The following is a 15,908-nucleotide window of genomic DNA, read 5'->3' as shown; positions in this document are numbered from 1 at the left end:
CTGTAACTCGATTTGGAAAGAGTTCATTTGACCTCTGATGTAAGGGATTAGGTCAAACAGACCGCGTCACCCTATCACGTCAGCACACAGTACTCGTCTAGCAGTAGTTAGTTCCCCCCGGACCATGAAGGGGGGCTAGCTCAGCGTGAAGACGGCTAGGAATGGATGGGGGAACATAAAGTATCCCAAGAAATTCGCATGAAATATTTTCTTTCATACATTGAACTCCATCGTATGAAAAACGACGTGTGATGCACTCAATATTCCAGAAAAAAATAAAGAAAAGGGCAGGATAACAGATGACAGTCAAAGGATAGAGAGATGGATATGTGGAAAATAAGCTAAAAAGTAGGGCTGCCGGGTAGCTAATAGAATCTATTTCTTAAATGTTCCTCACCATACACACTCTCTTTGAATATCTATCATTCACTCATTTACGGAAAGCATTGGGTAAATCAAAGTTCTGATTTTATTCTTTCGTTGAAGCTTTGTTTACATCAGTTTTGCAGGATACACTGAAGACAAAGTAGACGTTGGTAGAGGATCGATTATTTTTGTTGAGCCTTCGTTATGTTCATATCTTAATTAGATCTCCACACGCTCTCTGTCTCTTCCCTATGTCTCTTTCTCTCTCTCTCCTCTCTACAACACTAATGACAGAACCTGGCAACTATTATCATTATTTTCACCTTTATTTATCATGATTATGATCATGTTTATATTACCGTTATTATGAATATTTATTCTATTTTCTCCAACTTCACCACTATCAGAATATTTTAAGACGACACTATACGTAAGTCTTGGTAGAATATGAATTTCATTGATAATTATTCATCGTTTCCTTGATATTCGCTCCTGCGACACATATTGCTCCAATGAAATATCTGCACGCTAAGCCAAATATAAATTCTAATCACAAAAAAAAACCCTAACCCTAATCCTAATCATCACATCAAACTAAATCTAAGCCTATAGCAACCCCAACCCTAAGTCCTTGGAGAAAATAAGACCGGAGCAATTGTCGCGGGAGCAAATTCCGTGTCACCATGCAGTTCATCAAGTTCAACGGGTTTCATGAGATATGCATTTTTTATCAAGTGTATTTTCGGGGAATGAAAAAGGGGAGGAGGAGGAGGAGGAGACATGAGAGAACATGTTTTCTTCACTCAGACTAACAGGAAATGTCTTTCATCATAGACATAGACAGTAGAGAATCATTGTATAAGATAACTGAAGGAAAACACAACAGGGTCTTCAGAATGCAGTGTATTCAGGTATTCATGATAAGAGATTGTTGAAACAGGTCAAATTTTCAAATATATGGAATTTGTTCACAGGCATAAGATAGAATTACACAAACTAATAGCTGTATCTGTTTGTTTGTCGTAACTCCCAGTAATCTTTTCCCCAAATGGCATATAAACGAAGGCGTGAGAAGCTTAGACCTGACATAAATGGTTGATGATTTTCATTTTACTTATCACTGCCGTAAATCTTCATCACCTGAAATGCCATTTATTGTAAGGTCTCACATCTGACAACAGTCCACTATGGGCGGAAAAACAGTAAAATCTATTCATCATAAGCTGCTGAGCTATTAAAAATGTGATGTCCAGGGAAATAAGATACCTCTTAATTTCTTATTTGACTATTTCCATTCACCCAGATGACAAAAAGGTACAAAATTATTTGGGAAAAATATTTTACTTGATAAAAGTATTGTAGTCAGACGAAATATTTAGTGGCAAGGTTTTTGTAGTTTGTATCTACGCTGTATATGCTGACGGACAATTAAATATGTTAAATAAAGAAAATTTCAGACTCCAAGATTTATGTAGAGTTAAATTCGCTGTCGCGTGAAGCATGATTGCCTTGATAAGGGTATGGAAGTCATCATTCGTAAATTCTTTCAAATTGATTATTCCTTGACCTTGAAGACATTTCATAGCGATAAGTTAAGGACATGAATTTGCTAAATTTTGACAGAATCCGCACAACTTCAGACATGTTACTGGCAAGCTTTCAGGACTTTACTGCATGAAATGTGCTTTTCGAGATATCTTTCTTTCATCATGCCACGAGAATCAGCACACCATTTCTCGAATGTAGGTTATGCCGATATGAATGAAAACAGTCCAGCCTATGATCAATAATCGACAATCCATTTTGGCGGGAAGTAATCCCATGCCTCGCTCAGACGGTATCCGTCTTCACACGGGAATCAGCCAAGCCCGGTGTTTTCAGGTAGGCAGTCATAACGTGGTGGAGACTTGTGACGTCCTGTCTGATCAAAATGTGCTCGTGATATGATCCCGGCAAGGATTCCTTCAGGGCATCAACAAACAAAGGGTCTTGATGAGACTCCAGTTAAAGGACGACTTACCAAACAGAAAGTTATGTCGAATGAAAGCAGAGAAGTGGAAACCACGACCGTGTTGGCATTCAAGTAATTCAGGAAAATAAGATATCGAAAGCTATATCGAGTATCATAATCTTTTCAGAAAGAAGTTGATGATAACTGGCGAGCTTTCAAAGTAGCATCTACGTAATTATGACGTAGTATTGGTATACTGGACCTTTGATGTTTGTGCTCTTTTTTTGTGGAATGTTTTCAGTTTTAATATGCGTTTAAAGAAGAGTTCTTTCCCCCTTTTTTCACGTCTCTGGAAAAAAAACACCCGAATTTAGGACACTGCTTTGCTCTACACTATCAATTTTACTAAAGGCGAAGCACCAAATAACGCTTACAATCCGGATTCTAAATATAGAAGTGATCTCTGACAGAATGGGTGTTCTTTAAATCTCATCACATTAGCTTGCGAACGGCTTGCTCATCGTTCTTCCTTCTCCAATGCTATCCTCTTATCCCCCCCCCCCCCCCCGTATGAAAACAGTGTGCTAATGATGGGTCTGTACTGTGCAGGAATGATTACCAATTTTACCAAATCGTTAAACAGTTCTTGTAGTTCTTGTATATATTCGTTCATTTATTCATTCCACTAGAAAACGAATTGCATTCAAAGACAATCGGGAAACCGCCAGTTCATGGCTAACAAAGACAGAGAAGTAAACATGAGAGAAGAGTATGTAACAGAGAGGAAAAGAAAAGAAGAAAAAAACTTGCACTTGTTTCATCGAGAGGGGGTCAAACTAGAGACACAATCTTTAGTTTTTGTAGTTCTTTGTATATACAAAAAATAAGTTTCTAGTATTCATTTTGCCGTTGCCCATGGGAGGTGATAAAGCCGTACAGACATACAGTATTACGCGCCATCATGTACGCCGCGCAGACGCTGCCTAGTCGCTGAGCATTCATGCATGAAATTTATATCAATCTGTCATTATGACAATACGTGCTCATGACGCCCTGCGTCTGACTAGCAATCCGTACTGACGTTGCTCTGGTACAATCTGCTCGCAAAGAATCTAAGCCTTCTATAAACGCGCCTAATATCTATTCCATTTCAATTGGATTGACGACACGGCGTGATCAATCCATGCTTCAGTATTCCAGCTGGGCATAATCTCTATAGGTGAAACGAATAACACGCATAAATGGCCTTACAACATGTTTCCATTTCCGCTTAGCCCCTAACGAGCATACATCAAAATGAAGATAATTTACATGGCTGTCTTTCCAGACACGTGATCACAAGATCTATAGTGGTCAATAAGCAGTTGCTTTAACTTTCTCTGTTGTCGCATTTCACTTGATAAGAGAAATAATGACGAACATATCCCTATAGGATCAGCTCATTACATGTTTTGTAAGGAAATCCTATCCGAGTTACGTTTAGTCGCGCAGAGATCGTGTACAACACTGGGTGACGAATTGCATTAAAAGACATGCTCACTTTGTCCTTGTTCGAATCCAAAGTTGACAAAGATTTCTTTGGCACCATTTGGTGGACATCATAGCAACAACTCATTATGCAAAGACATGTAATGATTTAGATTGATAATTCGCGATGAAAATATCAAGTGCATGAAATATTCGATTACTTAAAAATCAACTTAATGAAAAACTTTCGCAGTTATAACCTTCTTCAGAGTTAATCTTTAGTTCTCCTATGAAGTAGGTTAATCTATGTTTACTTGCATTTCACTTGGTTCATTATGTATTATGATTTCATCCAAACTAAGGAATCTCCTGAAAAGATTGAATGTCATATCTTAGATTGCATCTTTATCAAACTTTCTTTGTTTTGTGTAGAACTCTTTTTACTCCATCAGTTTGGTTTAAGAGTATCTCTTGGAGATTTACAAACGCCGGAAATGAACCTAGAATGAGACGTTTAAAATTGATGAGCAATCATGACAACTACGTGATTACCAGTAGTCAATCAGTACTCACAGAGAAAGATTATGACAATTTGGCTTATAGTCGGGTGTACTCTAAAACACAAAAACAAAATGGAGACGATAATGTTCTGTTCATTAATGCAGGATTGACTTTCAAAGAATGGAACAAAAATTCTCAACCTACTTTTTTTTCATATGCTGAATTCACCATAATACAGATTCAAAAGCTGTAATCACGTAGAAGAGGAATGCAGTCCATAGCTGTGGATGTTTATTAGGAATATGATAATGACAAGGAGAAGGGAGGGGAATAAGCTTATCTGTGCTGTCATGCGATGTGACTATAGGATCTAATGTAATCAAGGAATTTCTCAAGGTATTCAGTAACGAGTCAAGGCGGCACCTCCTTGGCCGGCGGTTCTAGGAGAGTGTCGGGGATCTGTCTCACTGATGGCGGCTGGGCTACGTGCTGGGTCGATGATCAAGGTGTTATGGATGACACTCTATGGAGCCGACGTGCTGGGAGCAGTGGAAGAATTCGATTTGCTCATCCTGCCCTCAGCCGTGACTGCTCGTGTCTCTTGTTATGATGAAGACAAAACTCATCTAAGGCAGAGATGCACACAAAGGGGGAAGCACACCTTTAGAAATGAAAACCAGGGCCATGAGTACTTACATTTAAATCTGTTCAAAATACAAACCATACACGTGGCTCATTGTAGAGCTATTATACACTGCAAAAAGTCCGGTGTTAGATAGTGAACACCGAGCTGGTGTTAAATTTTCGTGCTCATTTATGGTGTTAAATTAACATCTCCGGGTGTCATTTCCAAATATAAAACTGTTTTTTGAAGAGTTTCTTAGTAACTGCACTTCTTGTTGATTTTTAATCTAAACAAGACGATCAAGAATTTTACATTTAAATACTAGATTTTCAAGAAAAAATGTGAAAATAAATTTACACCACAGTAACACCAGCTGGTGTGGTCTCTTATTGAAGCTGGACGGGTGTTAAACCATTGATATTAACACCAACAAATATCAAATCAACACCATGTGGTGTCATTTTTGAATTAACACCAGTACAGTGTCAAAATATCACCAGGTACAGTGTCAAATTAACACCACGAAGTGTCAGGTGAACACTTTTCAACACCATCACAGTGCATTTTCTATACCTGTGGGTGTGGTCCTCTATTAACACTTGATCGGTGTTAAATTTAACACCCATGATGTTAAATCTAACACCGATGTTTTTACAGTGTTCCTATAGTAAAATACGCACTACGAATTGCATCCTTGCTTTATCATAAAATGCAGTAACTTTTATTGTCATTTCAAGCGTCATTTTTCCGGATCGCACGAAATTAGAGTAAGCATAATCAATTTATATGAAGTAGGGAAAGGCATCTCGCTTGTAATTTTTGCGATTTTATCTAAATTTATTATGAGGAACAGTTGTGAGTCTTACAGTGTCATGAATTACGAGGAAAGTTAAGGAATCTGAAGTTGTATGCGTAACACTAAACACGGAAAATATAACGAAGAGTACAAATCATATAGACTACACAATTTTGAGGAAGTGTTGAGTCTAGGAATTGCAAATCGTGTTAGCGCCACGTGTGAATTTAAAAGACGGGACGAGGTTGGTGTATCAGCTGGCCTGTAAGCAGCTGAACAAAACTCGTAGCTGACATCCAATCCCCGAAGCATCACCAATACTCGCCCCGTCTCAATCAGACTTCATTATTTCGTCTTCTGCTTCCCGCCAAATTGCGACTGACCGATTCTAAGTGCGCCGCACGTAAATGCCTCTATGAAACGCGTGTTTCCAATTTTGCCCACAACTCGTTCACTCAGCATAGTAGGGATTCAACCTGCGCTCAATGCCAAGTGCCACTTGTTTCCTGATTACGAACACGCCGTCCTTGAGGCTATAACGTCTTCTTCTTTTCCATTCCCTTAACAGACTCCCAGTGAGATGCTCGCATTTCGGCTTCATCATTCGATGTGGAGAAGAGAAGACTTTCCTGGCGTTTGTCTTCTTCCAAGCTTTATTAACTTCCTGGATGACAGTCAGTCTTGAAGCTACAAGACAATAATATGCAGCTTCCAGAAACTGAAGGTTTTTGACGACAAGATTATAGTTACATGAACAACATGGATCGTCGAGTATTAACCCCTAGATAATTGCCAATGCTTTGCATCTCCGAGAGGCATATTGTCGATGCGTGCCAAATATCATTGCTGCAATAAATATATGACAAGTCGATGACGAAATAAAGCGCCACCTTATGAGAGCCTCACAGGAAGCTTTGCTTCGAGTGAAGATGGATATATTGGTTCTTTGCCGTATAATGAATCGTAAATATCAGTGACAAGGCAAATTGAGCAACCGGAATGTACTCTGATGTGTTTCTACGATCAACAAATGACTGTCGAAAATGGATGTGAGAAATTTGTCCTCGGTATAGCTAGCATCACAGCCAGAACGATTACTCGCTTTTGTGTGTTGACTGGACAGGGATGGTATAGACTGAGCGAGACTGGTCCATGCAAGGCAAGGATAGATGATTTTCAGGAAGCGTGTTGCCAAGAGAACAACCAACATGGATAACGGACAGATGGAGGCACCGTTGTCTTACTACCAGCTTCGGAAGCGAGCTGCCACCTGGCTGCGATGTGGGACCCTCTCCTCTCTAATCCTCACCCTGGCTGGGGTCTCCATGATAATCCTTGGGATTCAGGGGACACCAGCGTCTTATAACATCAAGTGGATCGGGATTGCCGCCTCTGCTTCCGGTGGCAGCCTCCTGCTCCTCCTCCTCCTCATCTCTCTCATCATGGCCAGTTTCTGCCCCCAGGATGCAGGCACTAGTCTCCAGCTCCAATTACAGCAAGGCTTATCCCTGCCTCCTCCCTGCCCTCCCTCTCACCATCACCTCCACGCCCACCAACACGCCATGTCCTCAGGGGCAAGTGCCCTTACCCCAACCTCCAGACATTCCGGGAGAGCATCAATAGACGGGATGCCGTGGATGGTGTATTATCAACCTTCCAAACATCAACAGCTAGAGTAAGTAACACTTCATTTCGTTCTTTAACATCATACCTAAGTAAGTTTCTATGTTGTCACAAATTGATGCACTTTGTAAATAGACCTGTATACACCTGTAGATATATTATCCTTTCACATTTACCCCGTAGTCTATTTTTGTAGAGATTATAAGTCGTGAGTTTAGTAATCCCTTCATATACCGTGGCATTAATCCATGTTGTTATTAAAAATAATCACAGAATGCAAAAGTATACGCACATATCCCCGAGAAACACAACAAAATATTTTTTGAACTTGTTACAATTCCTTCTAAACTGATGATGAAAAAAAATACTGGCAATGCATCTTTAAAGTCATGCGATCTTCATCACCAAGGACGAAAGATTCGTCCTCATCAGCAAAGCGTGACAAGAATTTCACATAAAACACTCTACCCATACTTGGAAGTTAGACAAAAAAAAACAGCAATATTTCCACTTGTCACTGAAGTATAAAACATTTACATCGTCTTGATTTTGTCTAAATTTTCTATTAATGTCTATAATTTCATTATTCAGAGTCAATTTGAAGTCATAGTTTGGTTGTGATTTGTGCATCACATAGTCGGCTATCACAAAGTATGTACATGTGGGCCCTATATCAAATCTAGTAGTGTATACGAGTATCACGGTGCGTGATCCCACAGTACATTTACACGATTTATTTGCTTCGTTCAGGTGTTAAAGGTCACGAGAAATTATCGTACACATCAATCCTGCTAATGGGTGTCCTCGCGCCATCACCTTAATTAGTTTTCCGGGTAATGTCTCCCCTGCTCTCACCTGTCTCTTGAGTTTCTTAAGGTGAATGAACTACATGCCCATCACGAGAATCTAATGCCCAGGAGGCCTCTAATAAGTGATATGTTTAAACGAGACCTGACCGTCTGCTTCGAAAGTGCTTTTCCCGCCATATTTCTCATCTAGCGAGTTGAGTTGAGTTTATATTTTGTGACATTTTCTCTTGGGCTTAATTAGAGTCCCGGTGTAAACAAAGTATCTAGCGCTGATACAAAATAAGAAGAGACCTCTTGTCATGATCTATCTTGTATCAAGGCTTCCGATGTTTCATTTCGTCCGATATTAAATTTCGGACTTGCCTGAAAGAGCGAATATGTTAACTGCTGGACAAATTTTTCTTGCAAGCCGTAAGAATTTTCTGTTTCCTTTTTGTCTCAGGGAGTTCAGATCATTGTGTGCGTGTGTGTGTGTGTGTGTGTGTGTGTGTGTGTGTGTGTGTTGGTTGGTAACCCTTTGTTGACATGAAGCATTGCATGTTAAGCTTTTTCATATTTTGCGTTGATCAGTTGGTGAAAGAATATACTTTGTAGATTAGCATTTTGTGGCAACCAAAAGATTTCTATACGTTGTGCACTTTTGCAGATTAATTGTAAAACAATAAGGGTATCATCAGTATAATATCTTCGAGACTCAGTAAAGATAGAGCGCTATGTCATTTTTATGTGTATCATTTTCATTGTTACTCAGAGAGATTCTTTCTCTTGCAAGACACCAAAATTATTTCATTAGCAAAGGAACAGAGACTGGAAACAGCAGAAAGTGGAAATTAACAATGAAAAAAGGCGTCGGGAAATTAAAGTGCAATTCTAATGCGTGCGTTCAAGTTGCCTCGAGTAAATAGATAAATAAGCAAAGTAGTGGGAGTGTCATCAAAATGAGACAGACGTCAAGTCGGGTTATGAAATTTTCAAGTTTGACATGTTTTCACTTAGTGGTGATATTAGATATTATCACATATCCAGCATAATTAGTTGAGTATGTCATCAACTCATAATTCTGACGTTGGTTTGTATTAGAAAATGTAATAAAAACATGTTTTAATCATATAAGTCGAAAATTCCGTGACGGCAATCCCATTCTCCTCAACGTCACTTTGCCAGGGCACTACGACACATTAGATTTAATGCAAAGTAAATCAATTTTGCGTTTCACATAATATTGTAAAGAGTGTTTTTAGAGAAGATTTATGGGCATGGCATCTTATCCTCATCACCTCATCTTCTTAACATGGTGTTGGTGCAACGCATCAAAATGTTCACTGTTTCAAGAAAAGATGTGAAACATTATATTTCCAAAACAGATATCAGTCCGATTTGATAAGCCCTCTGTCATTCTGATCATTTGATTTGATTTCATTCACCAAAGACAATGAGAAAACGGAGTGGAATTGCTCCTCGGGTTTCGTCCTCAAACCGATATCGCTTGACGTGATTCAGGTTTGGTTTTTTTTTTTCGGCTAGCCATTTTTGCGTTTTACTATCATCCCTCTTCCGTTTAAGGTTGACCTATAGATTCCAGTAGATGTATATTCACTGTGTTTGTAAAGACACACTCGACAGTCCTAAAACCCAGAGCTGTTACTTTTATTTTTTTCATTCTAACTTATCTGAGGGTTTTTTTTTTCTTCTTTTTGGACAAGCCCTCAGAGTTTCGTGTTATGAATGAGAAACGTCTTTGTGTGAATGAAACGGGAAAGAGGAAAATCAAACCAAATCACATAGATAGATAGATAGATAGATAAATAGATAAATAGATAGACAGAAAGATAGATAAATAGAAAGATAGATAGATAGAAAGATAGATAGATAGATAGGTAGATAGACAGATAAATAAAAAGATAGATAGATAGATATATAGATAGATAGATATGATCTTACTATATGTATGTGATGAAAATGGTCATAAGCCATGACGACGACAATAATGCTGTTAGTGTTGTAACGTCGTGTGCTTGCTAGTACATTGATCGTAATTGATTTGATATCCTTCTTGCCTCAAGGGTTATAGGCACAAATTCAGGGTTTGAACTTTCATCGTGGCCACCTAATGTAAAAGACTCGACACCTGTAGCCGAGAGGCGCTCTTTTTTTCGCTCAGTCATGCTCATGCTGCTCCTGTGACCATTCAGTCTGCGGGGTAACGATATACGAGACGAAATCACGATTAAAAAGCGATGATACTGTGCGTTGTGCAGGTGTGTGTGAGGAGGCGTGTAGAGGAAGGCGATACACCTCGCTCTTCATTTTATCGCACACAGTGCATTATCTATGGGCAAATCTTTGATTTGCATCAACTCTGGTTGACCTAGAGAGATTCACTGTGCGATGCTAGTAAAGGCCAGGATTTCTCGTCATTTAAAAACAAAATAAAACCAAAAAAACTAAGGGTCAGACTATACGTGAGTTGTGCTCATTGCATTTCTTACCACACTATAGAGATAAAGACTGAATATCATGAATATTATGCTAATAGAATGACACAAACTTGAAAACAAGATTATGTAACGATTGAATTAATGCTGCAATAACTGGTGTTGGATCTGTGTGTGCTAAGGTTGTGTTTTTTGTTGTTGTTGTTCACGTTATTTTCTCTCATTTATGATATTTTTAAACATTTCTGTAGGAAGAAGACAGTTAAGAAGATAGTAGAGTAGTCGCAATAGTTCTTTTTAAAGGCATTATTTACCATTTTGCAGATGAAACAAAAATCCAGCATTAGTGCGTCAAAATAACTCTATGTAATGTGAGTTAGGGATAGAAACAATCAATGTAAAATTTTGAATCTGTATAATCAATATTAAGTATTGTTAGATATACAAAATGTGAAAAAAATACTTACAGTAAGAATGTTTCTAGACTGAACCGTCTATAAACAGTTATGGTTTAGTTGGGAAAACAGTGATATCTCCTTATATTTTAAGCTTTATTGCGAAATTTTTATATGGTAGGATGTTTTTTGACACAACTGACCCACACATATGCATCAAATGTGATATCTCGAATATCTTTTTTTTTCCAAAATCACTGCTCCCAATAGTAAACAGTGCCTTTAAATGCTTCAACCTAGTTTTGGACAAGAGTTAGGAATAATTGAACACTCGGAGACCTTGTTTTATCCTAGGAGTCAAGGCATCATCGCATTTGCCATACTCACGTGAGGCCATACAAATCATTTTTACCTCATTATCATTGACCGCTTTTTATTTCGACTAATGGAGAATCGATGACTTCTTTCTCCATAATCAGCGCTTGAAAAGATAATCTTTCTTTTAGGTTCCTTCTTTTATTCACTCCTGTTAGTTGTAATTCACCAACAAACGATATAAAATTTTACATCACCGTGATCACAGTCTGTGGAATAAGACTTCAACTTGGTGCAATGGGGTCCACTGATATCCTCAGCATAATGTAGGAGAAAAGCAGAGCGAATAAAACCAATGAGCCGGGGACACTTTGGAAGTGCTGAAATGGACAATGGTTTATGCGTCATACGTTTCCAGCCACATTCCATGTCCCTTGTGATTGCTGTGTTACGTCATGAAATATACATGGGTGTGATTAGAGAGCTGGATATAGATAGAGATACATACAGAGAGGGCGGTAGACCTACAGAAAGACTGCAAAGAATAATTAATGAATTGACATACCCTCTAAATTCCAGTTTCATTTCAGCATGTACCAAAGATTAAAGAAATGAGCATTTTTCTGATTTTTACTAAAAAGAAATGAAAATACTAATTCTGTTTTGAGATAAACGTCTTCATTAAGAAATGAAATATCATATCAAATTGAAATGAATAAATTGGAAATGGGGCGCCAGGGTGCTGATGCCTTCCCTTTATGCACCTGTCGCTGGCGTTACACCAGCAACGAGAGACCTTTTCTTTCTCTTATGGGATGACGTAATAAAGAATTTATGATTACCCGGCTCCATCATTCATGCTGTACAGGGAGAGTTGACTGCACGAGGAATAGATCATTTACCTTTCAGTCGACTCTCTTGTTTACCATCTACTGATGATTACAGGGTATAGGGATGCGCCATTCCTTATTCCGTGTGCATTTTACCTTTATCAAAGACTAAACGCATTTATCCCGTGTGATCCAGGTCAATATATTGTGTTGAAGAGCAATGCTTGGCTAAATCTCCACACTGAATGCTTCATAAAGTATCCTATAATAATATAATTGTATTGTGTTGATAATCGGAAATCTAACTTTTACGATCCGAAAATTTGGTTCATGCCATGTTTAGTACCTTGCCAAACAACAAATAACATTTTAAACGGCATGAATAAACCAACCAATTTAGAACTTCTGCTAGTGACATGAAGACTGGACAATAAAATGTAGTAGAGATGAAATACAACAGATCTTTGTGGCTTTGGAGTAAATTAAGCGAAACAGGCCAATCGGACAGAGTAGAGAAATCATGACAGCTTGAGCATCATGAAGTCATTTATCAACATAGTTTCCCATCGGCGCCTCGTAGTTAAAGTCTCAGTCACGTGATTCTTGCCATTTACACAGTAATCCTCATTCCTCTTGGACATTAATTCCGTCTGTGTTAGTCTCTTTTCCCCGTTAATCAAATATTTATTGAATAGAAGGGAATGTACTAATATTAAATCTTAGTCCCAAACGTTGAATACAAACTGTGTTTTGGAGGGACAAAAACATTTTGTTGCCATCAAAAGGAAAGCAATTAGTGCAACTTCACAATAAAAATTCGCATTTTATGGTGATGACAGCAAGCCATATGCAAGATGTCCTATCAGAATTCAAACTGTAACAACACTATCATTCGTTTTTGTTTTACCTCTGTCGTTTACCTTTCCCGTCAGAAATCATTTTTTTTTTTTTACGACAAGATAATGTCTCCAGAAATATAATTTAAGATGTGCGACAACCAATCAATCCATGGAATGATAAACTCACGTCATAATTACCACTGGTATATCACTCTTTTGTTTGATTCCACAGACATTCGATCCTGTATCCGGTCCCAGGTTTCGCTCACCCAGTGGTAGGAGGAACTGGAGGGGTGCACAGCGGAGCTCAGTGGGCGTGGCGCCCCCATCATACCACCATCCAACCTCCTCCACAATATTCATCGCTCTATCCGGATCCGAATGGAAACTGCACAGGACCTACCACTTGTGCGAGTACCAGCGCCACATCCACCTCTGTTGGGAATTCCAATCAGGAGGCCACCACCGCTGCTACACCCACCACGGCGTCCTCAACGACACCAACAGAACATCGCCCCATACAGCGCCCTCAACGATTAAGCCCACCCCTCCTTCTTCGGTGTTCACCATCCTCTGATAGGCACGTCCACCACCACCATCATCACTCTCATTGCTTTCACGGACAATCGGGGTCACCATCGCAGCCTCAACAGTCCAGGACCCCGTCCCCTGGTCAGGGCCCGTCCTGCTCAATGTCACCCGGTCAAGGATCTAACACACAGGATAGGCGGACACCAACTGACCTACAGGGTCATCATCAACTTAACAAGTCTCCGTCAGAAAACCACCCATTATCCCATCTCTACCACCATCGTCCGGGCCAGGTGACCCCGCCCCTTCCCGCAGTATTCCGTCAGCAGCATCCTCATCATCTTCCTCTCAAGCTGAGTCCACCAGCGAGCACCAGTCAATGTCGCTCATCGTCTCGACGTTCGTTCCATTCCTCACTCCCAGCCTCTCCTCTCCTCGATCACGTCGATGAAACCAGGGAAACTAGCGACCACGTGTGATTCCAGAAGGAACATAATGGAGAACATCAGAATGCTAATATAATGATCGAACACTGAAAATATGATAAATGTGTATATTGGAAGCAAGCAAAAAACTGTTTTTGTCTCCATACAATACTGTATGAGGACTGTTGTTTGCATGTTCTGCATTGCTCGGGTAAAGGACAGTAACAAATACTCGACTTTTTCGCTCGACGTATGAATCGTGTCCAAAATTATACTTGAACAACCTTGTCAAACATGGTTTCTCTGTCGAGTACAGAGTGAGTGAAATTGTATAGATAGACGACGATTTTCGAGGACAGATTTTGTATTTCGGTTTGCTATGTGGGTGAGATATAACGGTGAGACATTGCTCGTATACGTATTTTTTTTTTCCTTGCAAAGATACACACCACACTTTACACCATTCTGTGGCATCGTATGAACCAAAAAGGATTGTGAAAATTTCCCTCGCGATGACATTTGAATCTACATTCTGTAAGCAGAGGTTGGACTCTCAAATCTACCGTCGAGAAATCTCCCGGCTGAGTTAACATTTTGTCTTATCGATTGTGGTTTCATACACGAGTTTGCTGTGAAGTGTTTCGTACAGCGTTCAGTTTTAGCAAATTATGTCCACCAATCCAACTTCAAGTAACTGATTGTATAATATCCGAGATTGATCACGTGTTTTGGTCTAGAATGTCATTACAGAAAATTCTTTATGAAGTACATTATTTATAAGATGTAATAGTCAGATTTATGAAATATTTTGCCCACGTACAACTTCATGGTCATGTGTCTCATTGCTCTAGTAATCTTCTTTGAAAGCGTGTGCGTCTCTTGGTGGATATTAAGCTCATGAGCGCTAATGATGCATGTACTCTCCAGGTTTTGCTCAAAGTTCATGGGGCCTAATCTTCAGTCTGACCTGCTTTGTCTTCTTTCTAAACAGACGATGTTTATTTTAACCTATTTATGGCGCTCCGAGGAATGAAATATTCAACAATCCTATAGGCGATGTCAAAGATCCATCAGCTCGGAAAACTAGACGTTGCATGAAGACTCTTTAGAGGAGAGCTGATTGAGCGAAGTGTAATGATGCGTACTGTGAGATGAAGAGGCCATCTTTTCTTCGCAAGATCTTTGCTTTTCGAGATGTGTTGAAACGAGTAATTCCTCTGCAAGCCACAGGAGAACGTGAAGGTTACATGACCTCATTGCTATGTCTATAATGTATGTGTGTGTGTGTTTGTGTGTATGTGTGTGTGTTTTTAGGGGGGGGGGTGCACATGTGGGTATGCGTTACAACATTTAGGCATTCATGCGTGAGTACTGTGTCGCCATGAATTCAACTACGTGTTTTGTTTTGAGCGTGCTTGTGTACAATGATGACTGCCACGACAGTGTGCTTCTAAGACTATTATTATGATGATCGATAAGTGATGATGAAAAATAAACCATATTTTGCTCCAGGGAGGCGAGGCAAATTGTTTTCCACACAATAATGCGTTTAATTTTCATAACATATTGATGAATTACTCTTATTCAATTCTATCATGCTAAGTTTTACGGTTATTGCTGTAAATGATATAATTTCATTATTGCATAATGCAGGATCTTATAATCATGTCCAACGAATTTGTATGCGAATAATAGCACTTATCATATCTTATTCTTAACATTACATAATGCATTGTTTTAGTTTAAGTTTGTTTCATTTTTCCACTTGTACACAATAAAAAAGTAATGGATTAACGACAATTTAACAATGATACATGACCACTAAACCAAAGCATACAGACATAGGGATAAAGAAATTACGTATTATGCTTGTAAACATTTAATGTCGAGGTACAAGTGGAGGAGACCGTCATCAATGAGCAGTGTGCTTGACTGGGATGACGGCCTCGGAGTAACATAGTTTATCAAAAAAGAATGAGAAGTCTAATTTGAGTTTATTT

General features: G+C 39.1%; 1 protein-coding gene across 1 annotated transcript; it reads left to right on the top strand.

The window, feature by feature from the left end:
- The first annotated feature begins 6,914 nt into the window (after positions 1–6,914).
- On the top strand, positions 6,915–13,962 carry LOC139729353 (uncharacterized). Its single transcript, XM_071640282.1, has 2 exons — positions 6,915–7,381; positions 13,185–13,962. Exons 1-2 carry the CDS (start codon positions 6,915–6,917, stop codon positions 13,960–13,962), a joined length of 1,245 nt encoding a protein of 414 aa, XP_071496383.1.
- Positions 13,963–15,908: the final 1,946 nt, after the last annotated feature.

The sequence above is a fragment of the Diadema antillarum genome, unplaced genomic scaffold, assembly GCF_040938485.1.
Source record: "Diadema antillarum isolate AM-2024a unplaced genomic scaffold, OU_Dant_1.0 seq00000234_RagTag, whole genome shotgun sequence".
NCBI classification, from domain to species: domain Eukaryota; kingdom Metazoa; phylum Echinodermata; class Echinoidea; order Diadematoida; family Diadematidae; genus Diadema; species Diadema antillarum.
The sequence above is the reverse complement of the archived record's forward strand: the minus strand, read 5'-3'. Positions and strand labels throughout refer to the sequence as shown.